General features: G+C 48.0%; 1 protein-coding gene across 4 annotated transcripts in view; it reads left to right on the top strand.

The window, feature by feature from the left end:
• The window catches only part of WDR37 (WD repeat domain 37), a 34,570-nt gene extending 7,214 nt beyond the window's left edge, over positions 1–27,356 (top strand). For 2 of the 4 annotated variants that reach the window (XM_068986724.1, XM_068986727.1), the window contains exons 2-14: positions 3,105–3,282; positions 6,029–6,125; positions 7,074–7,169; positions 7,439–7,503; positions 11,434–11,569; positions 12,674–12,745; positions 14,109–14,153; positions 15,588–15,664; positions 17,324–17,564; positions 18,645–18,786; positions 23,103–23,237; positions 23,692–23,806; positions 25,018–27,356. In XM_068986724.1, the coding sequence (XP_068842825.1) occupies positions 3,145–3,282; positions 6,029–6,125; positions 7,074–7,169; positions 7,439–7,503; positions 11,434–11,569; positions 12,674–12,745; positions 14,109–14,153; positions 15,588–15,664; positions 17,324–17,564; positions 18,645–18,786; positions 23,103–23,237; positions 23,692–23,806; positions 25,018–25,149 (1,491 nt within the window). In that variant the 5' untranslated portion in view covers positions 3,105–3,144 and the 3' untranslated portion in view covers positions 25,150–27,356. Of the gene's footprint in view, positions 1–3,017; positions 3,283–6,028; positions 6,126–7,073; positions 7,170–7,438; positions 7,504–11,433; positions 11,570–12,673; positions 12,746–14,108; positions 14,154–15,587; positions 15,665–17,323; positions 17,565–18,644; positions 18,787–23,102; positions 23,238–23,691; positions 23,807–25,017 lie in introns of those variants that run through there. The other 2 variants (XM_068986728.1, XM_068986726.1) reach the window with 2 other exon arrangements.
• The last annotated feature ends 531 nt before the right edge of the window (positions 27,357–27,887 follow it).

The following is a 27,887-nucleotide window of genomic DNA, read 5'->3' as shown; positions in this document are numbered from 1 at the left end:
AACTCAAAAACAAGAGAAATCAGAACGAAATTCCAAAAAATGTTCAAATAACCTACAAGAAGGCAGAAAAAAGAAACAAAATGAGAAAACAAACAATGAAGTATGCACCATGCCCAAGTAGGGTTTACTCCATGGATGCAGGTTTAGATCAATACTGAAAATCAACAGTGTAATTGACCTGTTAGAGGCTTAGAAGAAAGCCACGTGCTCATATTAAGTAACTCAAGAAAAAACATGACACAGTTGACACTCACTCATGAAACTCTCAGAATGTGAACAGTTGGGGGGACTTTTCAACTTGATAAAACGATGTGTTTACCCAAAACCTACAGGTAATATACTTAATGGTGAAAACTGAGTATTTTTACCTCAAGATCCGAATAAAGAAAGGATGTTTGCTGTTACTTCTAATTCAACATAGCATTGGAATTTCTAGCCAAATCAGTAAGATAAGAAAAGGAAATAAAGGCATACAGATGAGAAAGGAAGAAGTTGTCCTTTTTTACGTGACACAGTAGTCCACATAGGAGATGCTAAATAATCTACAGAAAAATCTTGAACTAGTAAATGAGTTCATCAAGAGCGTAGGATACAAGATTATTACACACAAATCAGTTGTATTTTTGTATACCAGCAATTTAAAATTGTATAAAAATATAATCTTCAGGGTTATTAGTATATATAGAACTTTTATGCTAAAACTACAAGCTGAGGAAGGAAATCAAAGATGATCTGAAACAGATCCTCTGTGTCCATAGATTGGAAGTCTCTATATAATAGACATGCCAGTTCTCTTCAGATTAGTCGACAGATTAAATGCAGTTCTTATAAAAGTTCCCTTAGGAGTTTTGCAGATGCTGATAAGATTATTCTAAATTTCTGTGGAAAGGCAAAGGAAGTAGGATGGCTAAAACGTTGTGAAAAAGATGTGGTAGGAATCATAAGATGTCTGATTTCAAGATAACACAGAACAGTGGAACAGAATAGAGAACCAAGAAATAATCCCATAGAAATATCGCCAATTGATTTTTGAGCAAGATGCCAAACTTGCTCCATTTGGTGTAGGATAGATTGTCTTTAGCATATAGTGCTAGAATATCAGGATACAACCAGAAAAAAAAAACCAAAAACCTTGATCTAAACTTTACTAAAAAAACACTTTATTAAAAAAACAGTCCCAGAATAGCTTGTAAATTTAAATGTAACTGATAAAGCTAAAATTTTAAGAAGGAAACAGAAAAATTTGGGAATTGTTGAAAAGTTCTTAGACATGACTCTAGAAGTATGAGTCTTAAAAGTAATGGATGAGTTAGGACTTGATCAAAATTTAGAAGTTTTGGCAGACTGGATTGTGTGTGACTTATATCTCAAACATTTTTAAAAACTTTTTTGTTTTTTTTCCTGTAAACATACAGCAGTCAGAAGAAGTAGAAACTTCAGTTCAGTTCAGTCACTCAGTCGTGTATGACTCTGCAACCCCATGAACTACAGCACGCCAGGCCTCCCTGTCTATCACCAACTCCCGGAGTTTACCCAAACTCATGTCCTTTGAGTCAGTGATGCCATCCAACCATCTCTTCCTCTGTCGTCCCATTCTCCTGCCCTCAATCTTTCCCAGCATCAGGGTCTTTTTTAAGCGAGTCAGCTCTTCGCATCAGGTGGCCAAGTATTGGAGTTTCAGCAGAAACTTATTGTCATAGTGGCTTTATTTGTAATAGTAAAAAACTGGAAAGGGCCAGAATTTTTTGCAGTAGGTGCATGGTTAAGACAGCTGTGCTGCATCTGCTGGGGAGCAGCGCCAACAGTCCACAGGAGGTGGCTGCGGTCCATTGGCAGGGGCAGGCCGAGAGCCCTAAGCTCAGGATCCCCAGAGGACACGTACTCTGCCGCAGCAGAGTGGGGAGTGGAGGGCTGTGGGCTGGCTCCAGAGAGCCATTTTACAGTGAGGACCCACAGATACTGTCGGTTGTTTGAAGAAGGAAGAAATATAAGTATATGCTTAAAATTACTTGGATTCACAAAGGTATGCTGGGAGAAGAAGGGACCAGTGAGAGCAGAAAATGAGGAAGTGATATCCAAAACATCAATCTGCAGTTGAAGAAGGAGTGTGTCCTGTGTAAATATACTGCTTGGAGAAGGCAGTGGTGACTCACTCCAGTACTCTTTGCCTGGAAAATCCCATGGGTGGAGGAGCCTGATAGGCTGCAGTCCATGGGGTCGCTAAGAGTCGACACGACTGAGCGACTTCACTTTTACTCTTCACTTTCATGCGTTGGAGAAGGACATGGCAACCCACTCCAGTGTTCTTGCCTGGAGAATCTCAGGGACGGAGGAGCCTGGTGGGCTCCCGTCTATGGGGTCGCACAGAGTCGGATACGACTGAAGCGACTTAGCAGCAGCAGCAGAGTCATATTAACTAAGTGATGTGATTGTATTGAGAAGAGTTGTTGATGGTAGCAGGAAATGAATAATGTCCAAAATGGGGAAAGGAAAATGTGTTATGTGGATATTGGAATGCCATGCAGGATTTTGTGTGCTGTATGACGGTGGCCCTCACCGCAGGTGAGCCTGGCGAACTGGCCGGTTCCCAGTGAGCGGTGTTGTGAGTGAGAAGGAAACTGGAGCTTACAAACGCTGACAGACCTCATTTGGGTTTTTTACTTGACTCAGATGAGAGTATTTTAAACATGGGTTAAATAAAGCATTAAAATTTTATTTGTCTTTACCTTTTTAATGTGCTTCGGATTTCTCTAGGAGGGCATAGCTCTGGAATCTAGCTGAAAAATGCGGTTAGAATTGGTTCCCTAGGGGAGTCGGGGAGTCTGCAGAGAGTGGGTTGAGGGAGAGTTCTCTATTTTAAACGCTTCTCTGCTGTTGATTTTTTTAAAAGGGTGTTCATGAAATTCGATAAAAAAATTACCTCTTTAACCAAGGCTGTGGTCTCTACCTTAAAACATGTGAGTGTATCACATTCTAATTTACATAGTAAAGTTAACATAATAAGGAAATTTGCAGTGAGCAGTTTCATTCCTATCCCCTGTTTTTCCTTCATTTCAGTTTGCCATATCAGAAATACAGTACTTCTTTTTCCTGCTCCTGTTTAGCATCTTGCAGGAGTGACCAGGACCTCATCTTCCAGAAGTAATGCCCACAGAAAGCGGGAGTTGTTCAGCTGCTCGCCAAGCAAAACAGAAGCGCAAATCTCACAGCCTTTCCATACGGAGAACTAACAGCTCAGAGCAGGAGAGGACAGGCCTGCCCAGAGACATGTTAGAGGGACAGGTGAGTGTCTGGTGAAGATGTGAATCGTGTTGGCAGTGTTGAAAAAATATCCCAGTGTATACAGATCTCCAAAGTGGAGGGAAAGTGTGGGTTACCAAAACAAGCAGCCCTCCCATCGACCAGTGAAAATGACAGTCAAGTGCAACAGCCTGCAGAGGCAGAATTCAGTTTCTAGGTTAGTGTGTTACATATTGTAATAAATGGGTGTGATCGTCTGGGCTACTTTTTATTCTTTGCACAGGCAGATTGACAGTGTACTTTTAGGTTTCTGTCTCAGAGCCTCAAGAGGAGAGCAGAATCAGGTATAATGATCTTTGTTCTCTGAGAAGTTCTTGGAATCTGATCTTTCAGTAACTTCTTGGCTTTATCCTGTGTCTGCTGTGTGAGTCTGTCTGCTGCTTATTACATTATATGTCTTTCTGATAATTCGATGCCCCTTTTATTAAGTGATCTAATATTTTATTGACAAAGATAAGTTTGCTTCTTTTTCTAGTTCTTCTATAATGAGTAAAACTTTAGGTTTTTAAAAGAACATTGTTGTTAAGTCTAAATAAAAGCATGCTGCTGCTGCTGCTGCTACTGCTAAGTCGCTTCAGTAGTGTCCTACTTTGTGCAACCCCATAGACAGCAGCCCACCAGGCTCCCCCGTGCCTGGGATTCTCTAGGAAAGAACCCTGAAGTGGGTTGCCATTTCCTTCTCCAATGCATGGAAATGAAAAGTGAAAAGGAAGTCACTCAGTCGTGCCCAATTCTTAGCGACCCCGTGGACTGCAGCCTACCAGGCTCCTCCATCCATGGGATTTTCCAGGCAAGAGTACTAGAGTGGGGTGCCATCACCTTCTCCAAATAAAAGCATATGTTACAGTAAAATAAATTGTAGATATATCTGCTATATGTTTATATAGGCATAAGTATATATGCACGTGTGTGCGCTCAGTCATGTCCTACTCTGCGACCCCGTGGACTGCAGCCTACCAGGCTCCTCCATCCATGGGATTTTCCAGGCAAGAGTACTAGAGTGGGGTGCCATCGCCTTCTCCAAATAAAAGCATATGTTACAGTAAAATAAATTGTAGATATATCTGCTATATGTTTATATAGGCATAAGTATATATGCATGTGTGTGCGCTCAGTCATGTCCTACTCTGCGACCCTGTGGACTGTAGCTTGCCAGGCTCCTCTGTCCATGGGATTTCCCAGGCAAGAATATTGGAGTGGGTTCCCATTTCCTTCTCCAGGGAATCTTCCTGACCCAGGGGTCGAACCCTGGCTTTTTTCTCTCCGTCCTGGAGGTGGGTAGCTGGAGGTCAGGTGTGGGCAGGCTGGTCCTCCTGAGGCTTCCTTCCTGGATATGGACCCAGTTTTCTCTGTCCTCACATGTTCCTCCTCGTTGGTGTCTGTGTCCTCGTCTCTTCTGACAACGAATGCTTGAACCAGAGCTGTGCAGTGAAACTTCTGTGGTTGAAGGTTCTAGATCTGTGCTACCTGTATGGGCGCCCAGAGCCATGTGTGACTGGTGGGACAGAGGAATTTAAAAATCGTGAATAACCTAGTTTTAAGGTTAGTCAGATGTGACCATCAGCTCCCCCACTGGACAGTGCAGGTTGCCTAAGGGACTTTTAAACTGTCACCTCAGTTTCCAGCAGTGACCCTTTGTTACCGCCCCTATGGCATCTTTGGGGGTAACTCTGTGTGAGGGGCCAGTGTTCTCAGGGCTTCTGCGCCATCCCCATTGTGATGTAGAGCCAGCTGCCTCTCCGGTACCCCTTTGTGAGGGTCATTCAGAACCCTGCAGGTGGGTTGGTGCCTGTGGGCGGACGGGCAGCTCCCTGGGCTGGTGGGGGCGCTTGGCCCGGTCCCGTGGCAGCAACGGCGGTGATGGCGTTGGATGTGGGCATCTGGCATGGTAGGTGTGGCAGACCTCAGGTGTGGGAGTCTGATGCCTGGGGCATCCGAGTGGAGCCACGGGCGATACTCTGGATGGGATTACAGGCTCAGCTGTAAGGCAGCCTTAATGGGAATTGGATTCTTGAGTCAGAAGCAAGGAGGCAGCGCTGTTAGTTGTGGAGAGGGAAGCCCATGTCTGCACTGGAAGCACTGACCCGGGCCAGGAAAGGGGCCTGCCTCTTCCATGCCAACCATGAAAATCCAGACTCTTCTAGAAGCTTCACTGAGTCGTAGCTTCGTAGTGAAGCCCCTGCAGAGGCCTGGGACCTTCCACGCTGGTGTTTTCATTCAGCTGATTCACCTTTTGCTCTTATAGCTGAATTCACTTTTCTTCCTTGGAGCAAGTTTAAGTGCTGAGTAGAGTTACAGGAAGTGTCCAGTTTACTCTGCTTGGAGCACAGTGGATGTAAGGACTGTGAGGTACCACTTACTAAGATTAACTTGTGATGCCACATACTGGAGCATAAGGGCTGTTCATAGCTTCATCTCCCACAAACTCGGAGATTTTGAATAGGCTTGTTTCCTTCCTTGTAAAGGGAGTTACGTGTTTGAAGACCTGCTTGGCCTCAAAACGTGTGCCATCCTGGGGAACCATATACACAGTTTGGTTTTAGTTTCAGCTGTAGGAATTTGAAACTTGAAGTTCTTTTGAGTGTTTGCCTGGAAGAAATAAAATATGTAAAGATGTAAAATAAGAGCTTGAATGATAATTCCCTTTGGAAAAGTATACTAGTGCTCGGTGTCAGAGCTCCTCATTCACTTATTCGTTCATTTTCAGCACAACCTTCTTTCTCTGCAGGATTCTAAGCTGCCTTCCTCAGTTCGCAGTACTCTTCTGGAACTGTTTGGTCAAATAGAAAGAGAATTTGAAAACCTTTATATTGAAAACTTAGAATGTGAGTATTGCTCTTTATTTGAAATACTTTTATAACCTGTCACTTCTCCATATGGATTTTTGAGAGTTTCATCTCTGGGTCACATTCACCTTTGTACCCCTTTTCTTTTCTGCTTTGACGAGCTTGGGGGGCTTATGATGGCATTTGTTTACTATCTTCCAGCTCCGCACACTCAGGTCAGGCTCTGGGGGCAGGGGATGGGGGCGTCTGTCTCCCGCTGGAGTGGGTTGTGACCGCAGGTCCCTGCAGAGTGAGGACAGAGGCCCCATCTTGCTGGCATTCCCGCGCCCTGCATCTGCTTCTCTTCTTCCCCATCCCCTGCCTTCCTCTTCCTTCTTCACGTCCACTGTGATTCAGTACTTTTCTCTTCACTTTTTTTCTGGTTTTGGTCGCACCGTGTGACTTGCATGACTAGTTCAGGGAATGAACCCAGGCCCTTGGCAATGAAAGCCCAGAGTCCTAACCACTGAACCACCAGGGAACTCCTCAATGTTAAATTTTTTCTTTTTTTCCCTTCAACTTTTAATCTTTGAGATATGTAGCACTCACTTGACGCTCTGGTGCCAGACAACAGTAACAATAGTCAGGTTTTGTTATTGTATGTTTCCCCTAATGATTTCAGGGGAGACTGTAAGTATTTTTTCAGTTTCAGACAGGACCAGAACAATGTTTGTAAGTGCACAGAATAAAGTACAAAGGATGTGAACTCTGTTGAAATCCAGGAGGCCTGTTTGGGGGTCAGTAGCACAGTGTCTTTCTTGTGTGGCATGAGTGGTGGACTTTGTGTTTTTGGAATGTCTTTTGAGTTTTTTGAAACTCTGGCCATCCTCTTGTTTAGTGGGATATCATTCACGTGCTTGTTTAGACAATTCTAACATGCAACATTTTTATGTACTCAATTTTGGAATTGGTGAATATACCTGAAAAGCACATTATTTTACTTTTCAGTGCGTAGAGAAATCGAGACTCTTAATGAGCGCTTAGCAGCTGAAGGACAAGCGATCGATGGAGCGGAACTGAGTAAGGGCCAGCTCAAGACGAAAGGTGAGGCTGGCTTCCTGCGGGCGCCTGCAGGGAGGAAGTCTGACTCCAGTGCAGGGAGGACTCGCTTTCTCTGCATGGTCAGCAGGCTTGAGTAGCATCCCTTGGATCTGGGTGTGGAAGGGTGGGCAGGCTCCAGGAAGCCCGTGTTTCTGCTGGTGTGGGCACACCCTGGGCTTGCACTGTCCTCCATGTCCTCGAGCCGTCTCCCTGTCCCAGCTCTGACGTGCTTGCTTGTGTGATTTTCTTGACGGTTGGTTCTGTCTCTGCAGCCAGTCACAGCACCAGCCAGCTTTCTCAGAAACTGAAGACCACCTACAAGGCCTCCACCAGCAAGGTATGTGTGGCTCTCAGGCCATCGTGAGTGTGTGGGCTTGCACACAGTGCAATGGGAAGAGAGGAGCCTAATATTTAAGACAAGTACTGTCGATGCTAAGTGGCTCCAGGACATAGGCACCTGGATGCTACTATGCTGCTTACTGTGGCTGACACATCGTGTGTTAGTAGGTGTGGTCTTTTTTGTGGGAAAGTACATTTTTTATCGTTAATGTGGCTTGATAAGGAGATTCTGAATTCAGAAAAGCTAATAAATGGGTGTAAAGCAATGGAACGTACATTCTGAGTTGTAGTTACATTTTAGTTCATCTCTTCTTTAGTTTGCAAAGTATGATAAAAAAGTGAAGGTCCAAAGGAAGAATAGAGACATTTGTCATATTTTGCTGTTTTATAAATCATCATCTGATCTTTTTAAAGTGGCAAGGATTTAATTATTTGGGAATTAGTTTATCTCTGGGAGAATACTACTATGAAGTAATATTTTGAGGTGATTGGTGTGCTTCTCTGCTTTGGGGTATTTGGAATAAACAAGATAAATTACCTGCCTAACTTCAACTAGTATATAGTACTTTTGCTTAATCTTAGGAGGAAGTTCAAATTTGTGGTGAGTCTGCTATGAAGGCATAAATAGTTTTTTGTTAGCTTTTTATTTTTCCCTTAAGTAACTTAACCTTGTATCCACAGTGAGATGAAGTGCAATTCAAGGAGCAGCTTCAGTCTTAGGCTATTTCTGCTTATTTGAAAGTCTTTGGTAATTTTTTTTTTTTAATATGCATATTGCTGACATTTTCTTGTGTTTCCTTTGATAACTCTAGGATGTAAGTGGCTTACTAAAATATTTTTTTGTTCTGTTATATCTACCTTACAGTTAGTAGTTTTGAATTTTTAAATAAATAAACATTAGAGTACTTTTAAAAATGTCAAGTGACATTATATTCTTACTTATTTAACTTCTTATGTTGTTTTGAATTATATTGTTTATTTCAGTTTATATATACAGTGTATGGTCTTAGAATTCCAAAATTTTCTGATCATTTCTAAAGTAGAGGAAGAAAGGATTTATAGTCACCTCTTACCATGAGTAGTAAAACTTAAGATTTGAGCAAAGATAAGGATCTATACAATAATTGCTTTAAAAAATGTATTAGAAATGCTAAAAGCCCTAGTCATTTTAGAGACTAAAAATTTATCTGAATTTATAAGAAACATACTGTTAAAGATCTTAGTAGCCTGTGCACACACCTTAAAGAGTGAAGGTGAAATTCACTCTCCAGGTCTGCTCTGCTGCAGCGAGTGTTCTTGGAGGAGCGGATGGGTTCAGGCTCCTCACCCCCAGCAGATCTGCCCCTCCTGGGGCCTGCAGACTGGCTCTGAGGCCTGTGGGGGCAGACTACGTGCTAACCAGCAAACTCTTTCCCAGGAACTTGTGAAATTGTTCACATGGGTTTTTATAAAGATAAGTTTCTTTTGTTGTGAAAAAGCCTCTCTTTGTTGTTGTTGTTCAGTCTTGCTAAGTCGTGTCCAACTCTTCGCGCCCCCATGGACTGTAGCTCGCCAGGCTTCGCTGTCCTTCACTGTCTCCTGGAGTTTGCTCAAACTCATGTCAGTTTGAGTCGGTGATGCCATCCAACCATCTCATCCTCTGTTGTCCCCTTCTCCTCCTGCCCTCAGTCTTTCTCAGCATCAGGGTCTTTTCCAGTGAGTTGGAGCTCTGCATCAGGTGGCCAAAGTATTAGAACTTCAGCATCAGTCCTTCCAATGAATATTCAGAGTTGATTTCCTTTAGCATTGACTGGTTTGATCTTGCAGACCAAGAAACTCTCAAGAGTCTTCTCCAACACCACAGTTCAGAAGCATCAGTTCTTTGGTACTCAGCCTTTTTCATGGTTCAACTCTCAAATCTGTACGTGACTATGGAAAGAACCATAGCTTTCACTATATGAACCTTTGTTGGCAAAGTGATGTCTCTGCTTTTTAATATGCTGTCTAGGTTTGTCATAGCTCTCTTTCCAAGGAGCAAGCATCTTCTAATTTAATGACTGCAGTCACTCTCCAAAGTGATTTTGGAAACCAAGAAAATAAAATCTGCCCCGGATTCCCCTTTTGTTTCTCCTGTTTGCTATGAAGTGATGGAACTGGATGTCATGACCTTAGTTTTTTGAATGTTGAGTTTTAAGCTAGCTTTTTAACTCTCCCAAGTCTTTGAGACCCCATAGATTATAGCCTGCCAGGCTCCTCTGCTCATGGGATTTCCAGGCAAGAATACGGAGTGGGTTGCCATTTCCTCTTTCAAGGGATCCTCCAGACCAAGGGACCAAACCCGCGTCTCTTGCATCTCCTTCATTGGCATCGGCAGGTGGAATCTTTACCACTAGCGCCACCTGGTGCTGGCGTGCTGCAGTCTGTGGGGTCAGACATGACTGAGCAACTGAACGATGACAGGGAACTACAACAAGTGCCACCTGGGAAGCCCTTTGTTTTGTAGAGTAGTTTAAATTTTATTTTAATGCAAAGGATAATTCAGAAGCATCCTTCCACATTTGCATCGCAAGTGTTCCCTGGAGGTAATTCAGTCTGTCTCATGGGCCTCTGTGCAGTTATGCCTGAGTCCGTATTTGGGAAACAGTGATTCAGTGGTCAGAATGTGGCATGCACCTGGAAGCAGTGCCTGAGACCATCTGCTTGACGTCATCAACTGCAATCCCTCTCCTCCAACTTCATTGGAAATGTGGTTGGCACAAGTCTTGGCCATGGACCCGTGTTTCTGCTGGGCAAGTGGGGGCAGTTCATATCTCATAACAGTGGTATCTGAGAAATTGCCCACCACTTGTCATGAGCTTTGCTCCCGCCCCTCCTGAAAGTGTCTGGATGGCTTGTGGAATGTCAGTTCCCCAACCAGTGATGGAACCTGTGCGCTTGGCAGTGAATGTGCAGAGTCCTTACTGTGGGACCACCTGGGAAGTGCTGTCCCTCGTTTTACATTTAAGCTGACTCACTGAAGAGTGAGTCTCTGCTGGAAGTCTGTTTCAGCCTTTCACCGTGTCAGGAATCATTTGAAGGCTCATCCTGGTGGTGGTGAAATAGTGGATTGTGTTTTAAGTGTTTATACTAAAAATAAACATAGATGCATTTGTAGGGCTTTGCTAAATCACTGTTTAAAGTAGCTGTAGAATACCTCGCACTTTTTTTTTTAACTTGGTTTTACCATTTCAGTATTCTGATTAATTTTAAAGGCAGAAAAGCCATCTTTTATCCCAGAACAGTTAAAAAACCAAACCCTTTCTGTTTTGTTAGCATCTCCCTCAGGCCCTTCCATTATGAGAGAAAGGGGGGACTGCGTGCTGTGTGGGTCATGCAGGACAACGCCTGCTGACCGCTGTGCCTGATTGTCCGTGCCAGACCATGTGCTGCCTGAGGCCAGGGCCCGCCGGCCCTGCCCTGCCCCCTTCCCCCTCTGGAGCAGGACTGGCTGAGACTATGCTCAGTGACCTCACCTGTTATTTTTTCATTCCTTCCCACCTTAGATTCTTTTTCTCCTGGTTTGGTGTGAATTACTAAAAATAAGATAATACAGGTCTCCCAATAGTGAGAGTAATTAGTGTTCAGGGTTTGGGGTATACCTTCCTGACTTTTTATGTCATGCTTTGTTTTTTTTTTTTTGAGGATTTGGAAATGTTGTGTGATAGTTTCAGTTTGTGTATGAGGGCATGTAAGGTACACAGACAGGCAAGCAGGCGGTGGGAGGTGGTTGTGGGGTTCTTCTGAGGCTTTTGTAAGGACTTTGCCCTGCTTTATGAGGTAACTGCACCTACACTGTGTTGCTATAATGTTTTAAATTTTCTTTTCAATGATTTATGCATTTTCCAAACACATTGTCTTATTTTTTTTTAACTGAAACATATTTGCTCAATAAATTCCATCACAATTTCAGATTGTCTCCAGCTTCAAGACCACCACATCCCGGGCCGTGTGCCAGCTCGTGAAGGAGTATATTGGCCACCGGGATGGCATCTGGGATGTCAGTGTGGCAAGGACGCAGCCTGTGGTGCTGGGGACGGCATCTGCTGGTGAGTCTGGAACCACCCCAGCTTAGGGCAGGGCCTCCCCGGAGGCAGTGTGGCCAAACGCTTGGCCATGTGCCTGTCGGCATCTGAGTGAGTGGCTGCGTTTGGACCCACTCACTGTCCAGGACACTGTCCTGTGGCACAGGGTGGATTACCTCTTCATGGGATTAGGTAGTTGTGATTGGCTTTCTTGTCAGCTGTAGTCAGTGTACATTTGCTTTGATAGTGTATTTCACTTTTCCCCACTCGAGAGGTCCCTCCAAGGACGTGCTGTGTGGTCTGACAGCGCCGTGCTGGCCTGGTGTAGGGGTTCCACTGCCAGGAGTCCTGGGGCGGCATCAGAGAGCCCCATTCTCCTTGGAGAGGAAGTGCCTTCTGAGAGCTAATAACCTAATAACCCTTTAGAAAAATTTCCCAGAATGAAAAATGTGCTCGCTTGTGGAAAAGGAGTGCCAACTTGTGAGAAGTTACGTGCTAAATCCAGCCTTTTTGAGTGGAAATAGGAAATGTAAAGTCATTAGAATGATGAAGAAAGTTTTCTGTTGTTTAAAACTGTGTTCATACATGAGCACCCCAGATTATTTTGGAAATTATAGCTTAAAAAAAAGCATACAGATTCCCTTTTATGATATTTGTGAAATCTCACATGGATAATCAGCACTTTGTGTCAGGTTTCCTTAATGAGTGTCCTTTTTATCTTTGTTTTGGAGAGGTCCACAGAGCATGGATTATCTCAGATAGTTTGGAACTGGAGTTGGGTGCTATTTGCATTTGAATATAGCTTGATGTTCTGAAAAGTCTTACTATTTCAACAAGGTGATGAGCCCGTGACCCATGGACCCTGGTGTCTCAGGTCCCAGGCCTGGTGCTGGCAGCATGGCCATGCCCCGGGGGTCAGGTCCCCAGGTTCCCCTGCCAGTTCCATGGCCTCATGAGGGTCACTGGCCCCTTGTCCTCTTGCATCAGTTGGATTACAGAGGAGTGTGAGCAAAATCCCATGAGGTACTAGTGGTGATGAAACTTCTCAGTTTAAAATTTTTATCCTCCTCTTTAATTAAAAAGACTAATGTTGGCAGCGGCTCACTTGTGTGTGTTTGGATCTTGCAGATCATACGGCTCTGTTGTGGAGTATCGAGACGGGGCGGAGCCTCGCCAAGTACACGGGCCACGTGGGGTCAGGTGAGCTGTAGATCACCGGGTGTCCCCTTATGGGGGCCGGGCCTCAGCTTCTCGCCTTGCACGGTCTGGGACTGACGTGTGTGCACTGGCTTTGCACTGTCTGATTGACAAGGCTCCACGGTGCCGAGGTGCTGTATGTGGGCCCTGTGGGTGCTGGTGGCCGCTGGACTCCTTGCTGCGGGCACCATGGGCTGTCCCACTCACCCCTCTTCCTTCTGGCACCCCGGCTCTGGGCCTGGGTCTTGTTGCCCCTGGCCAGCTCACCCTTCACCCTGCACACAGACTTGGAGGTGGTGTCCACTACCCGCCTCCAGGGTCTGCTGTGTCCCCCATGGACTTGGGTGAACACCTCCTCTCCTCCTCTTCCCTGGCACATCTCCCGTCCCATCAGTGGGGGTGTACCACTCTCCTGTCGGGGCTGTGGGCCAGGTCCTGCTTGGCCCCCCACCTCTGCCTTGTCCACTGTTTCCTCCAGCTGGACCCTTCATCTCCCTCAGGACCGTACCTGGGGGCTGCTGCTCCTGCAGTGGGTGTGACATGCTGAGTACTCAGCCTGAGCATTAAGAAAGCATTAGCTTGTGTGACAGACCCACGGTGGCCTTGTGCTCGTCCTTCTCACTGCCATCTCCACTTCTCAAAGTCAGCCACTTGGAACAGTTTTAAATCTTCTGCTCTTTCCTTCCATTTAGAAAAATAGCCTGTCTTATTGTTTCTTACTTTTTTGGGTTTTAGATGAGAGGGGGCTCCTGTTAAGAAGGGAGATGGGCTCTGTGCTCCTTGTCCTCATCGCTGCACAGTGCGGCCCATGGCTCCCCGGACATAAGCCCCATCATCGCCGCACAGTGCGGCCCATGGCTCCCCGGGCATATGCCCCATCATCGCCACACAGTGCGGCCCATGGCTCCCTGGGCACGTGCCTCACTTGCAGTCCCCAGCTTTGCTGTCCTGAAGGGAGTAGTGGTCTCATTTCTGTGCAGATTGTGAACTTGTGGCTTCTCTGGAGGGTGGGTGTGTGGGCAGTGAACAGTGTCCCCCACCATAATTTACCTCTGCCTTTTGTAATTAAGTTTTCTTTTTTCGTCTTGGTTTACTTTTAGCTCTCAGTGACTTCTCAGGTTTTAAGAGATCAAGTACTGTTTTCTCTGTAGCCGATTCTTGAGTGGTTTGGTAATTCATGTTTAGTTATTTTGTGTTGTGTCTCTGTTCTCTTTATTCATAGTTTAATAGAATGAGAAGACTTAATATTGAGCTATCATAATTCTTTAGTCTTTAAATTTAACCTCACAACATATACTGTAGTTGTAATAGATATTGATGATATATTCTTACTGTAAACCTGTTTTTCAATATTTTTACTTTGCAGTAAATTCCATAAAATTTCATCCATCAGAACAGTTGGCCCTCACCGGTATGTTGATTTTTTTTTTTTTAATTGAATAGTTATTGCTGATCTGAAAACAACTGTTATTCCTTATCAGCAGCATCAGGATTAACCATGCCATTCACAGAAGTTGGTCGTTGGTAGACATTTCACAAGTTGCATGGAAAATGAATAAAGAAAACAACACCAAAGGTTATTTTTAACCAGCAGTGGGTTGCGAGTTAGTTCAGTTTTCCTGGAGGTCTTTTTACAGAGCCTATCCCTGCTGCCCACTCTCTGGCTCTCAGGCTCTCTCAGACCCTGTGGACACAGAAAGGTCAACGGTCCTGGGTTGGGCACCTGCAGGGCTCAAGTCTTCACTTCTTCCCGAGTGGTCCTCCCAGAAAGAGCTGTGGTCCCTTGGGTTTGTCTCCACCTCACCTAGTGGTCTCACACTTTCTGGTCACAGTGAGGAGTTGGCCCGTAAAACTGTGTGACCCTGTGGACCCCTGTGGTGTTCTGGGGACACAGATGTAACCTGGAGGGTGAGTGTGTGTCTAGACCAGTGATCAGGCTTTTCTGTGAAGGACCAGAGTACCTGTTTTCATCTTGAGGCTGGTTTGAACACGCCTGCACCTGTGGACAGGTGACAGCTAGTGAACATCTGAGCTGACCTCTGGGGAGCAGTCAGCTGGGAGTGAAGCCTTGTTATGGGGGCCATTTGTTGTGTGATTGGGGAGCTGGAGGGATACTAGGGACAGCTGGGCTGGAGAGAGGGGGATGAGGTCGAGACGTGTTGGGAGGCTGGGGTAGGGACAGAAGCTGGCAGAGTGGTGGCCTGGGGAGAGGAGGCACATGGGGCTGGGACTGGATGCTGGCTCGAGAGGCCAGAATGTCGGGCACTTTGATGCCACGAGGCCCATGCTGCCATCCACTGCTTTGGGTGAGCTTTGCAGCCTTTGCAGCTAGGGAAGGTGGAGTCCAGACGGTGCTCCTTTGTGGGGTGGAGGCGGCCCTTTGGCACATCTGCAGGCCAGCTGTGCCTCTCAGCAGCCCTGTGTTGTCCTGGGTCTGAGCACCCCTTGCGGCCTGGCTACTGACAGTGAGGTCTCGGTGCCAGCTGCTCCCTGGCTGGGGCGAGATGCCTCCTGGTTCAGCGAATGGGATCGTGCACTTGAGTTACTATGGACTTGGGTGTCTGGTGTCTTAGATTAGCCAGGTGGAGAATGAAATCCATGCCTTGTGAGTTTTCTCTGAGCCTTCAGAACTTTCTACCTTGGGATGGAGGGAATTATTTTTATAGGTAATTATCTCTGGGCACCTTTGCTATTCCTGGGAACATCTCAGAAGAACCTGTTAAAGTCAAGTCGATCCCTTGTGATCCCTCAAGGAGTGGACTTAGTGGGGTCTCACCCGTGCTCGTCTGTGTGCTGGGTAACGCTCCCCCCCCCACCCCACCTCCGCCCTGCTTTCTGTCCTCAGCCTCTGGAGATCAGACTGCCCACGTGTGGAGGTATGCAGTTCAGCTGCCTGCTCCTCAGCCTGCGGCCGACTCTAGTGTAAGCAGCACGTTTACTTACCCTGAGAGCACGACCCGGGGTATGTCGGTGGGTTCTGGACATCTGTGAGTTTTAGGACAAGCAATGTTATGGACTGAATGTGTGTGTCCCCAGATTCATAGCTTAGAACCCTCACCCCAGGGGCCTGTCCATGGAGATGGGCCTCGGAAGACGTCACTAAGGTCAAGTGAGGTTACAGGGTGGGGCTCTGACCAGCAGGATTGGTGTCTGGAGGAGAAGAGGCACCTGAGGGCTCCCTGTGCCTTCTCCCTGCGTGCGCCGAGGAGAGGCCACCGTCTGCCTGCCAGGACACTAGCCGGTGCCAGCCCTCCCCACAGGCCGCCCAGCAGACCAGGGCGTGCATCTGTCTACATCGCCTGTGTTTACATTTACTTTCTTTTCCACAAAAATTGTAACATACACATATGTTAGTCCTTTAATTTTAAGGTTAGGTTAAGTTTTTAGTGTTTTATATATTTGATTGTAGACAACTTGTCTGTCTCTCATGTGAGATAAACCCTGTAGGTCAGTGGGGTGTGTGATATCGTCACGTGGGTCAAGTTTTAATGTTGGTGACAAGTTAGGTTGCATGTTGAGAAGAACGACCATAGGTTTAAACCACAGACCGCCCAGTTCCTACCTGTCCTGTCGGATGTAGTTGCACCACATCAGCCCAGTGCCTTCTTTGGGTCCTCACGTGGGCTCTCATCCTCCTCTTGGGTGACTTGATCTGATCTCCAGTTTCTGTGGGGTATGTACACAGGGGCCCTCCCTGTGCTGCTCCCACAGGTGGGGGTCTTCACAGGCGCAGGGCACTGGGTGAGTTCACGTGGTCGAGCAGAGGTTAGATTTCTGTTTATGTTCTGGCTGTAATTGTTAGAGGGTGATAGTAATCTTCCAGTTTTCTTATTTTTGCCTGGGAAGATTACTTTTCTCTTTTTAAACCTTTAAACGTTGTTCTGTTTGGAGATGGGTTAAGTAATTAATAAATTCCAGTAACGAGTAAGAGTGAGCTTTCTTTAGGTAAGCAGTCTTAACAGTTCATTTTTTAAAATTTATTTTTATTTTTAAATTTTTGGCCATGCTGGGTCTTTGTTGCTGTGAGGGTTTCTCTAGTTGCGGCGAGTGGGGGCTACTCTAGTTGTGATGCACAGGCTTCTCATTGTGGTGAGTTCCCTTGTTGCAGAGCATAGACTCCAGGATGCTGGGCTGCAGTAGTCTCAGCTCCCGGGCTCTGGAGCACAGAGCTTGATAGTTGTCTCTCTCGGACTCAGTTGCTCAGAGGCATGTGGGGTCTTCCTGGACTAGGGATTGAACATGTGTCTCCTGCATTGGCAGGCGGATTCTTTACCACTGAGCCACCAGGGAAGCCACTGAAGAATTCATTTTTAATTGCGTGTGTTATGTATATATTTTTTATTTTAAAGATTTTATTTTAACTCTGCTGTGTTTGTGGATGTGACAAACAGATCCTTGTGTACGTGTGTCCATGTGGTGTGTGCTCCTACATGGCGTGTGTATGCGTGTTTACTTAGTGCCAGACACCCGCTGGGACGGTCATAATGGTCGTTAAGTCCTGGAAGGATAGGTGGTAGTGGTCTGACTGTGCGGCTGGTCTGCAAGGTCAGGATCCCCAGGGACCCACCTCTGCTTCCCCAGCAGCAGCTCTGTGGTGAGGATGAAGTGGAGTGCTCTGACAAGGACGAACCTGATGCAGACGCCGACCCGTCCAGCGACTGTCCCACCATCCGGGCGCCGCTGACTTCTCTGAAGAGCCACCAGGGAGTGGTCATAGCTGCTGACTGGCTGGTTGGCGGGAAGCAGGCAGTGACAGCCTCCTGGGACAGAACAGCCAATCTGTATGACGTGGAGACGTCAGAGCTCGTCCACTCCCTGACAGGTGCGTCATGTGGGAGGGACCTCTCGTCTGGATTGTGTGTTGGCACAGCTGTGATTTTCAGAGATCCTCCTGAGTAATGGAGCCATTAGTGGTTAAATTTATCTTTTCTTCAGGGGGTGTAATTGCATCTAGAGACGTGCAGTATGTAGATATTTGAATGTGGTTGATGTGTTAGCTTTTTCTTTTTGCTTTAATTTCCACACACTTAGTATCTTAAAATAACATGAATTTATAACATGATGTCCCTTGGCCAGGAGTTTTGGGCATGTGCTTGCTGATGCTCTGATTCTCAGGATGTCGTGGGTGGGATGAGAATGCTTGGGGGGTTGTGCCCTCACCTGAGACCTGCGGTCCCCTTACGGCCATTGCAAGGATCCCTTGTGGCCGTTTTTCTGCCGGTTTTCGGCTGGGGGCAGCTTTCAGTACCTGGAGGTGGCCACAGGCCCCCTCCCCCGGCCCTGACAGAGGCTTCTCACCGCATGCTGTTGGCTTTCCTCCAGGCCAGCAGGAGCGAGTCTCTCTCGGGACCCTTAAAAAGGCTCACCTAACTACAGCAGGCCACCCAGGAAGTCTGTGGTTTTTTTTTTTTTGACTAACTGAAGACCATGTGATTTGGAGGCCTTAGTCATACGCAAAGCCCATTTTGTGTTATAATGTACTGAGATCACCAGAACACCATCCCACTCATCTGCAGGTTGTGCCCACATGCAGGGCAGGAGTCCAGCAGGGTGTGTACAGCCTCCTGCCTGCCACCGGCCTTCATACCTGCTTGTCAGTGTGTTTTGTCATTGAGTGACAGGGATGTGTCCCACCGTGTGCTCCACCCATGGGTTATTAGAGGTTCTTCTCACATGCGAAACTCAGAACTGTACTTTCTCACGCATTCGGCTGTTAGAGACCCTCCCGACCTTTCAGCCATTGGGGTCAGGAGCGTCCCTCCCACACTGCTCATTCAGGTCTTTCGAATGCACGAGGGGAAGGGACACGGGCCCCCCTTGACCCCACACACCGTCCCTGCAGCTGCTTTTCCTGGGAGCTGAGCGGGGGCTTCACTGTGACTGCGTCTTCCATCTCCCACAGGGCATGACCAGGAGCTGACACACTGCTGCACGCACCCGACCCAGCGGCTGGTGGTGACCTCCTCCCGCGACACGACGTTCCGTCTGTGGGACTTCCGCGACCCTTCCATCCACTCCGTGAACGTGTTCCAGGGCCACACGGAGTGAGTCTTGGTTGCATAAATGTCTTTTTAACTCTGGTCTGGGCTGGGAGGTGACTGGGTTTTCTAGGGTGGTTTTCTTGGTCCTCTTAACCCAGTGGTTCTCTGAGCATTGAAACAGACACTCAGGTGTGCTGTTCTCAGGAGTGTGGCTCTTTCCCTTGTGTCACCCTGGAAAGTCCCTGTGGAGTGTTATCAGGGGATGGTTGCTTACGCAGAGGCAGTGTTTCTTACTGTGTGACTGCACGTTTCATGTTGTTAGGATGTGGAACACACTTTGGGAAAGTTTATCTTAGGGTGTATTTTCATTTATAAGGACTCAGCACAAGTTCTCTAGTGAAGTGTGTTGGACTCTTAACGTCTTCTGTGATGTGAGTACTTTAACGTGAAATACAGGTAATTCGAGTGTTCTGTGTGCTGGTTGTTCCTTAGGCAGGGTGTAGCGGTGTAGGCTTCAGCATCACTGACTCAGTTCTGTAGCCCAGCTTCTCTAGGAGCTGGGGGAGATACTGTTTTCTCCTTTTCATTTCTGGAGAAATGAAACTCATGACCCCAACTTTCACGTGGCTCCTGTGCCTTTTTCAGAAAGAAAAAGAATATAACACTTTGAGATATAACACTTCTCTGTAAGATAAATGAACATCTGTAGGTGATGAGTCCCCCTGAGATCTGGCTGTATTATTTTTGCTGGATGGAGGGAGAGCTCCGGGTGGAGTGTCTGTTTAGGGTTTTCATTGTACATTTGTGAAAAAGACAAATGAACCCCCCACCCCCTTTTTGGTATGTTACTTTTATTTTCACGCTGTATTATGAAATTTTTGCATTATAATAGGAATCTTAACAGGATTTATGTAGCAAAGCTTGGGGTCTGTATTATTAGACAAGCTTTTGGTGGTCCAAGGTGTACCAGTTTGACTGAAAAGCAATTTTAGAGACCTTTTGTTACCAGCTGTTTTCCTGATAACTGGGGATTGTAGTGTGTCCTGTTCTTGGAAATGACAGAGATGTTTAGTTGGAAAAATCTGGACTGTCACAGGAATTTCAGCTATTGGCAGTTCATTTCTCATGTATTTCTGTCATCAGCTATAGCCGGAACCCAGAACTTTTTGTCTGATGGGCTCAGTCCTTGTGCGTCATGTGCTTTCCATCACCACCTGAGGATGGCCTGGTGGGGACAATGCCCTGGCCCCCCTGTGATGTGCAGTCAGTGGGGCTGGACTCGGGCCATGTGGGTCGGATCCAGGGCCGTTGCTGTGAACGGCTCTCACTGTCATGAAACTTACTGTGGCGCTGGAACCCCTGCTGCCTTTGAGAGAAGCCCCCCAGCACCACCGCCTCCTGTGGAGCGCGGCAGAGTTGTCACCCTGTTTTTAGTTTCATTTTGTTTTGTTTCCATTGTGGTAAAAAGGGGCCAGCAGCAGAGGCAGTCACTGGTCATTAAGCTTCCCCTGTGGGTGGCCGATGACTCCAGGCTGTGCCCAGCTGATGGTGTCTACACGTGCCATAAACTCTGGCATTGAAGAAATCGGAAATTAGCTCAGCACGGAATATTTCATTCTTAGAAATATCTGAATGCAGAGTTTTTTCTTTCTTTTTGCCTAAATTCCTTTCATATAATTGTTTACTTTATTCCTAGAGTGTGAACTCAGGTGCTTTCTTGTCTAAAGAAAACAAGATACGATGTCTCACAGAAAAATTTCTTTCTGTCTGCACTTCTTCTGGGTCTGATAAGGTGTTGGCAGGATGCCTTGCACGCCCTGGGGCAGGGAGCAGGGTGCGGTGGTGGTGGTGCCTGCAGGAGGTTGCACCCATGCCTCTACACGTGTCATGTTCCGTGCAGCCCATGTCACTTCTGATGGGTGCTGCACGCGGCTCTGCGGCCTGTGTGCACGCGACCTTGTCAGGGCCCTCGGCTGGATAGTATCAGTACCCTCTGTCGTGTATTTTCTCATAGGACGCAGGGCCTGGCATGTGCTGGTCGAGGGAGTAGTTCTGGGGTTTAGCTTCATTGCGAAGTGAGCAGGAATGTCTGCACTGAGCCTGGGGGCAGCTGGAGAGGGGCATCAAGTGAGGTCTGAACCTGGTGCTAGAGTGTCCCCTGCCCTCCTCCAGGGGAAGCTGGACTTGAAATCCCAGAAAGAATAGGTGTGGTGCAAACCTGACTTCCTTCGAATGCTTGTTATCTCAGGGTCTGCTCCTTGGGGAGCTGGCCTTCCAGGACTCCTCAGAAGTTTGTGTCGTTGGGAGATGAGTTTCCATTTCTCACTCAGGTATTTGAGATCGTGAACTGCGGGAGTTGAGCATTCTCTAACTTGGGGGGGCCCGTGCTTGTGGGGGCAGTGCTCTGAGGGCCCAGCCTGTCCCTGAGGATGGGTTCCTCCTCGGGGACCTTAGCTTCTTGAGCACAGCTTGGAGGCCAGTGGGTGGAAGGTGGGGGGCTGCCCGATTCCTGTGAGCAGCATCGGTTAGGTCCTCGTGGGTTTGTGTGCAGCGGCCATCAGGCAGGAGGGTGGCGTGGGCCATGTGTCACGTCACACCTGGGTCTGCACTCCACATGCCCCTTATGCTGCCTGCAAAGGTGGAAGAGTTGTGAGGGTTTGCCTGGGCCCCGTTGCTGGAATTTGTGCTCTCTGCCTGCTCACTCTGCCCTGTCGGAGGCCCCATCCCCTTCAGAGTGAGAAGGCGCCTGTGGCTGGTGCCAGCGGAGTTGCTGCCTCCTGTTTCCGGGCTTCATTTTCCACATTGTGCACTTTCTTCCTTGGCCGGGAAGTTTCAGCAGATTGTTATGCAGAGCAGCAGCTTCCCTGTGTGATGGGGGGACAGCTGTGGGTCCTAATGAGGAGCCCAGCTTTCCGTCTCCGCTGATGGAGGCCCGCAGAGGGAGCGGAACGAACGTTCTAGGCGTGCTGTGGCGGTGGAGCTGCTCTGTCAGCTGGAGGCACACGCTCGGCTGCTCTCGGCTACAAGATAAATGAGGCAGCGGGCGCTGGTGGGGCCGGGCCTTCCACCGCCCCAAGGGACCGTGTGGGAGAGGCCTTGGGAGGACAGTTCTTGGAAGGACTGCAGCCAGCCTCTCGCTTTGATGCCCCACGATATCTGTCAGGGTCCTGATGCATTGAAACCCAGTGTCTTTCAGCATTTCATTGACAGGGTTTGACAAGCTTTGTGGGACTTTTCCCACTAATTTAGCAGAGTGTTAACTGAGGTTTAACTGGGCCAGACCTCCTGAGGCCTCACATCCACAGGGAGGTCACCAGCAGTGGAGGTGTCTGCCCTAGGGCCTTGTCAGTGGCCGGGCGCTCAGATGGCCCTGTGACCTGAGGGGCAGCAGCACCTGGTTCCCACTCAAGCCTCCACTGTGTCCTTGTCGTCAGATGAGGAGTTTGGATGAGTCATCGGGTTGCTCTTGGGGTTACCCTTGTCTCCATCTTTCTCCCTGTGGTGCACTCGGCCTTTGACCTTAACACAGTGCCCTCTAGGTCCATCCCTCTGTATGGACCGCATCCTCTTTACCCAGTCCTCTGTCAGTGGACTTTGTGGTTGCTTCTGTGTCGTGGCGTTGTAAACAATGCCGCCGTGCACTTTGGGACGTGTGTGTCTTTTTGATTTTTTTTTTTTTTTTCAGTTAAATACCCAGGAGTGATATTGCTGGGTCACATGATGGTTCTGTCTTTGAGGAATTTCCACAATGTTTTTCACAGTGGCTGCACCAGTTTACGTTTGCATCAACATTGTAGGACAGTTCCCTTTTACCCCACCCTCTCCAACACTGATCGCTTGTCTCCTTGATGACGGCCGTTCTGACAGGTGTGGAGTACCAACTCACTGGGGTCTGGTGTGCATTTCCCTGGTGATTAGTGATGTTGAGCACGTTTTCATGGGCCTCTTGGCCATCTGTAAGCCTCCCTTGGAGAAGTCTGTTCAGATCATTTTTTAAATGTTTTTTTTGTTGTTGTTGGAATGAATTTTTTTTCCAGTGCTCTGATTGAATTGTCTGAAAGTCTCAGTTGGGATGAATGTTTAAGTGTCTGCTCTAGAGATTTCGGTGGGTCCTGTCTATTTGGCCCATCTTGTCTGGGAGCCCTCTCCTTGCTCCACTGCCGGAATGTGGTGAGGCTGCCTTGGAGAGGTCAGTGCGGCCCCTGTGAGCTGGCAGGGGTTAGCAGGAGGACCAGTGAGCGGAGTTGATGACTCACGGTGTCCACATCCCCGCCTCTCTGCCCTCCCGACAGGCCCTGGGGTGGCAGGATTGGTGTCTGCTGTGCAGTGTGGACAGGGACTTGCTGACGAGGTTCTGACCCCGTGCCCTCTCTCGGCAGCACTGTGACCTCCGCCGTGTTTACCGTGGGAGATAACGTGGTCTCTGGCAGTGACGACCGCACTGTGAAGGTCTGGGACCTGAAGAACATGCGGTCACCCATTGCCACCATCCGCACAGACTCTGCCATCAACAGGTGATGGGTGCTCCTCCATGGACCATTAGGGTGGCCTTAAGGGGGCTTGTGGCATGTGTTGGCTTCCTATAAACTTGTGTTCACTTGTAGGGCCTTGGGAAAAATGCTTTAGACTCCCAGGAAAATATCTTTTATTGATCCTCTAATGCACATTCTGTATTCTATAAGTACTGAAACCTGGGTATAAAATCAGGTTAGTGTGTTGAGGTTTTTAAGAATTAAGAACAAATCATTTTTGGCCAGAGGTTACTGTGTAGCACATGTAAGTTACAGGGGAGTAACTCAGCCCGTTTTCTGATGCCATAGGCTGGTAACACCTCTGTTTGCTAATGTGTTTTGGCTTGAAGAGTGGAATGTGTGAAACCCCCACTACATTATCGCCTGTAATGTCAAAAACTTGTGTTGTCACCTGTTGGTTACGAAACTAACTTTTCTCTCCTCCTACGCATTGTAGGATCAATGTGTGTGTTGGCCAAAAAATCATCGCCCTCCCCCATGACAACCGCCAGGTGAGGCTGTTCGACATGTCGGGTGTGCGGCTGGCCAGGCTCCCACGCAGCAGTCGGCAGGTGCGTGCTGGGGCCGCCTGTGAGGGCGGCTGGGGGTGGGCCTTGCTCTCTGATGTGGGGAGCTCCCAGCCAGCCTGGCTGTGTTCAGTGCTCCAGGAGCCCCTCCTGAAGGAAAGAATTTAATTCTCACAGTGGGTTTTAATTACCTAAGTACATTCAAAACAACAGTCTCACATGCAGTCAGCAGAAGAAAGTTCACAATTTTACACCCTCTTCTTACCAGGTCTCCATCAGAAGTACTTGGTCTTTTGACTCGAGAGCCCTGGGGCCCAGTGAGCAGAGGGGTGTGAGTGGGAGCATGGACCTAATGGGGGTGCTCTGGGCCCCCCACTCCCCAGCTTCCTGGCCCCTCCCCCCGCTGTGAGGGCACTGACACCAGTGTCCTGCCGTGGGCCTGGCGTTTGTAGTCTCTCGTCCGGAGCTCTGACTTCAGTGCCCATCTCGGGTGACCCGCTGCAGGTTTCTCAGTGGTCATGGAGGGGAGGCCTTGATCCTGCAGTGGATGTCCCTCCACTAGCGGCCCTGGGCCTCTGGCCTGGGAAGGCCTCCCCAGTGTGTGGATGGCACCCCAGCATGGAGATGTCTTGCAGAGGGAATTTTGGTGCTGTTCTGTTGAGAGTATGTTTTACTTATGGGATTTCTGTTAGCTTTTCTGAATTCTGCCCTGTACCTGTTGTATATTAAAGTAACAGGTCAGTGTGTCCAATTTAAACTCCCCAGATAGCCTGCAGTGTTTGTTCCAGCATTCTGAAGGTGGCGGGAATCTACTTGAAAGGCTACTTATTTTATCTTTGTTTTATTTGGCACCAAAGGTATATTTCTAGCTCCTTTATCCCTTGAAGCAATTATTTGTTCAAATGTACTTGGGGTCTTTGAGTGAATTATATTTGTTTCTTCCCACATCATCCATCCTCATGTATTCATTAAAACATCCCAGAGGATGTTAATCCCATTTAATGTTTAATGTTTAATCCCGTTTCTGCATTCTTCCTGTTGACTGCTGTCTGACTCCTCTTCTTAGAGAAAGGGTCCTGAGGCGCTGGTTGGGCTGCACTGAGCTCAGTGCAGTTCCCACCTCTTGTTTCACGGCAGCTCCCCCAGCAGCACAGGAGTTCTCCTGACTGGTCCAGTTCACAGCCCCCCTGTCTGACGGGTTGTGGGGGTATGGTCCTGCTCAGGCCCTGCTCTGACGGCTCTGTGCCTGGTTGCAGGGCCACCGGCGGATGGTGTGCGGCTCAGCCTGGAGCGAGGACCACCCCGTGTGCAACCTGTTCACCTGCGGTTTTGACCGGCAGGCCATTGGCTGGAACATCAACATCCCGGCGCTGCTGCAGGAGAAGTGAGGGCCGTTCCGAGGCTCCGGCCGGCCAGGGACCGTGCCTGCCGGCTCGCTGGGCGCTGGGATGCCGCGGCTGTGGGCGGTGGGCCTGAGCAGGGCACTCTCTCCTCGCTGTACCCAGCTTGCATGAAGTGTCCAGAGGTGTGCCCTGTTGCTTCTTTCCGTTTTGTGTGCGTGGGCATGCGGCCGTGTGGTGGACCCCCTTCCGTGGCCGCTGGTGTAGTGAGTCCCTGGTGTGTTGGGTGACAGGAGGGCGGGGCATCTGGGCGAGTGGTCAGTGGTCTCTGGAGCGATGGTGCATGTGTGCCTGTCCGGCGGGAGTGGGCAGAGATCTCACGTCTGTGTGGGGTTCTGGCGTCTGCTTACTCAGCTTCACCTCTGTGTTCTGTACAGTTGTGAAATCTGCTTGGATTTTAGAAGTTAAAAAAAGCATAGAGTGTTGAATTTGCAACATTTGGACAGTTTCTTTTGAAAAGAAAAATTTTCTGCTCTTTTTATGGAAAACCATTTCAATCTCCTGAGGTATCTCATGCTGGCAAATTCTGAAATAGAATGGTTCTAATCACTGATTCCAGATATTAAGTAAAATTTAAAGCACTTTAGTTTATAGCTGTGGTTATAAACAGTTTCTAGAAGTTTCAGATGACTTACCCATTGAATGTGACTTGACCTTTCTAGAAGGCCCTGCTACCTGAAGACAAACCTTATTTATTTTCTACACCTTGGGTTTGCATGTTTCCAAGTGGGTTCACTTCCTGGTGGCATCTGAGAGCCAGCAATGCAAATAAATGAGTTCTACCTCAGACATGAAGTATTTGGGAAACTTAGGTGTCACTGTTAGTGGCTCAGGCACTTGTGATTTAGAGCTGGAATGAGCTCATCCAGAAGGCAGGAGAGGTGGGCGCAGTGATGGCCCTGCCCAGGAAGGGCTGCCAAGGGCCCCTTCTGCCTGGAGCCTGTCACTCCTGCCTTCTCAGGACTTTCTGTCCAGTGTTCATGAGTCGTGTTTCTTGTTGAGTTACAGTTTGATAGCGAGACATCTCAGTGCCCCCCAGTCTCCCCCCTGCCCCATTTGTAACCCTTGGAGGCTGTCCTGGCTGACAGGCACAGAGAGGAACACTGGTAGCCATCGTGTCGGCCTCGTCCCATCACTGCTTCCATTTTGTGGTGTCACAGGTGGGGCGGCCTGAATGCTGGTCCTTCACCCGTGGGTCCTTCGGTCAGGCCCCATGGTAGCCAACCTCAGGCCTCTTGGCCCTGAATGGTCAGGACTGGGTCTGGGGGACCCCTGGCTGGGTGGGAGGGAGATCTGAGTAGTGAAGATGAGACGGCAGGAGTTTCAGGGCAGCTTTACAGCAGTGGCGGCTCAGGAGCTGATGCTGGAGTCTGACATTCCCTGACTGCGGTGTGAGGATGGGCCCCCACCCTGGGTCTCACTCAGAGCTGCCCTCCCGCCCCCGCACACACCGGCTTCTCTCCTGCTTTAGTCTCACAGCTGAGTGTCTTTAATAGAGTCACTGCTAGCAACATTGGAAACTGTCTGCACGTCATTGCTCCAGACTTACCCAGATCTCTGCCCGCGGAAACAATGGGCAGCGAGTAAACTCAGCGTGTGTGCCAGCCGTGTGGCTGTGCTGATGAGGCTCCACACGCAGCTCCATTTCCCTCCCTAGAGCTTGGCCCTTCTCAGGAGCGGGACCCACCACTGTGGTCACGGGGTGTTTTCAGGCGTCATGAAGGAGCTGGGGGTGCTGTGTGTGCACACCTGTTTGTGCACTTGAGTGTGTGCGGGGATGTGTGTGCATGCGGCTGCAGTGAAATCATGTGGCCCACTGCCTTGATCTCATCTGAAGCAGTGTTTGGAAGTGGGAGTGGTTTTGTCCATGTGCCGATGAGTCCAGAATTTCCTGTCACAGCAGGAGGAAATGTGTGTTTACTGGAAACCATGTGTCAAGAGAATTTCTTGAGAGGTGTGTTGTTGGACAAATGACACCCTGTCTCAGCCACTGCACATCAATTTCTGCAGAGTGAAAATTCTGTACCTATTCTGGAACTGAAGAATCCTATGTAAATCATCTGTTGCTTAAATCTGTGAAAAAATAAGTTTTTTTTGGGGAAAGTGTGCATTTATAAGTGTTGTGTAGAAGCAGGTGTTTTTACTCTGTTGATGTAATTGTTCATAAGTGTTCAGTGTTTTCATTGCAGTATCAGATTCATTAAAAATCCATGTTCTGTAACTATTGTTGCGAAAGTGTTGTTATTAGGAGTTTCAAAAAATTATTTGGCTTTTTTTTCATGTTTTTGCTTTGGTAAAGCATTATTAATGGCTACTGAACATCACAATCATGTAGAAAGTGAACAAGTTAATTATAGTATTGCCCATTTGAAAAACTTTACTTTTAGACTTCAAAGCTCAATTGTGTTTTATTTCCTGTTATACTATAATTAAATAAACCACATTACACTTCTCCATTCCTGCATCGCCACCCCAGAATTTCTGAAGGGAGTTAATAACTTGACAAACTACAGTCCTTTGTCAAAGTTCCTCAGTTTCATAAGACATTTGTCTTGTCCTTACTATAGTTAAGCTTGTTTGAAAGTTGAAAACAATTGCAGTTACGGCAAGTGACCTGTTACAGAGAGAGGGCCTGTTTTCTGTGTTGAGTGCATGCTGGGATTGGCGTGGCCCTGCTCACTGTTCTGTTCTCAGCCACGCGGGTGGAGCTGCATCTGCCAAGGGAG

Source organism: Capricornis sumatraensis, chromosome 15, assembly GCF_032405125.1.
Source record: "Capricornis sumatraensis isolate serow.1 chromosome 15, serow.2, whole genome shotgun sequence".
Classification (NCBI taxonomy): Eukaryota; Metazoa; Chordata; class Mammalia; order Artiodactyla; family Bovidae; genus Capricornis; species Capricornis sumatraensis.
Note: the sequence above shows the minus strand (reverse complement) of the source record. Positions and strands in the feature narration are given on the sequence as shown.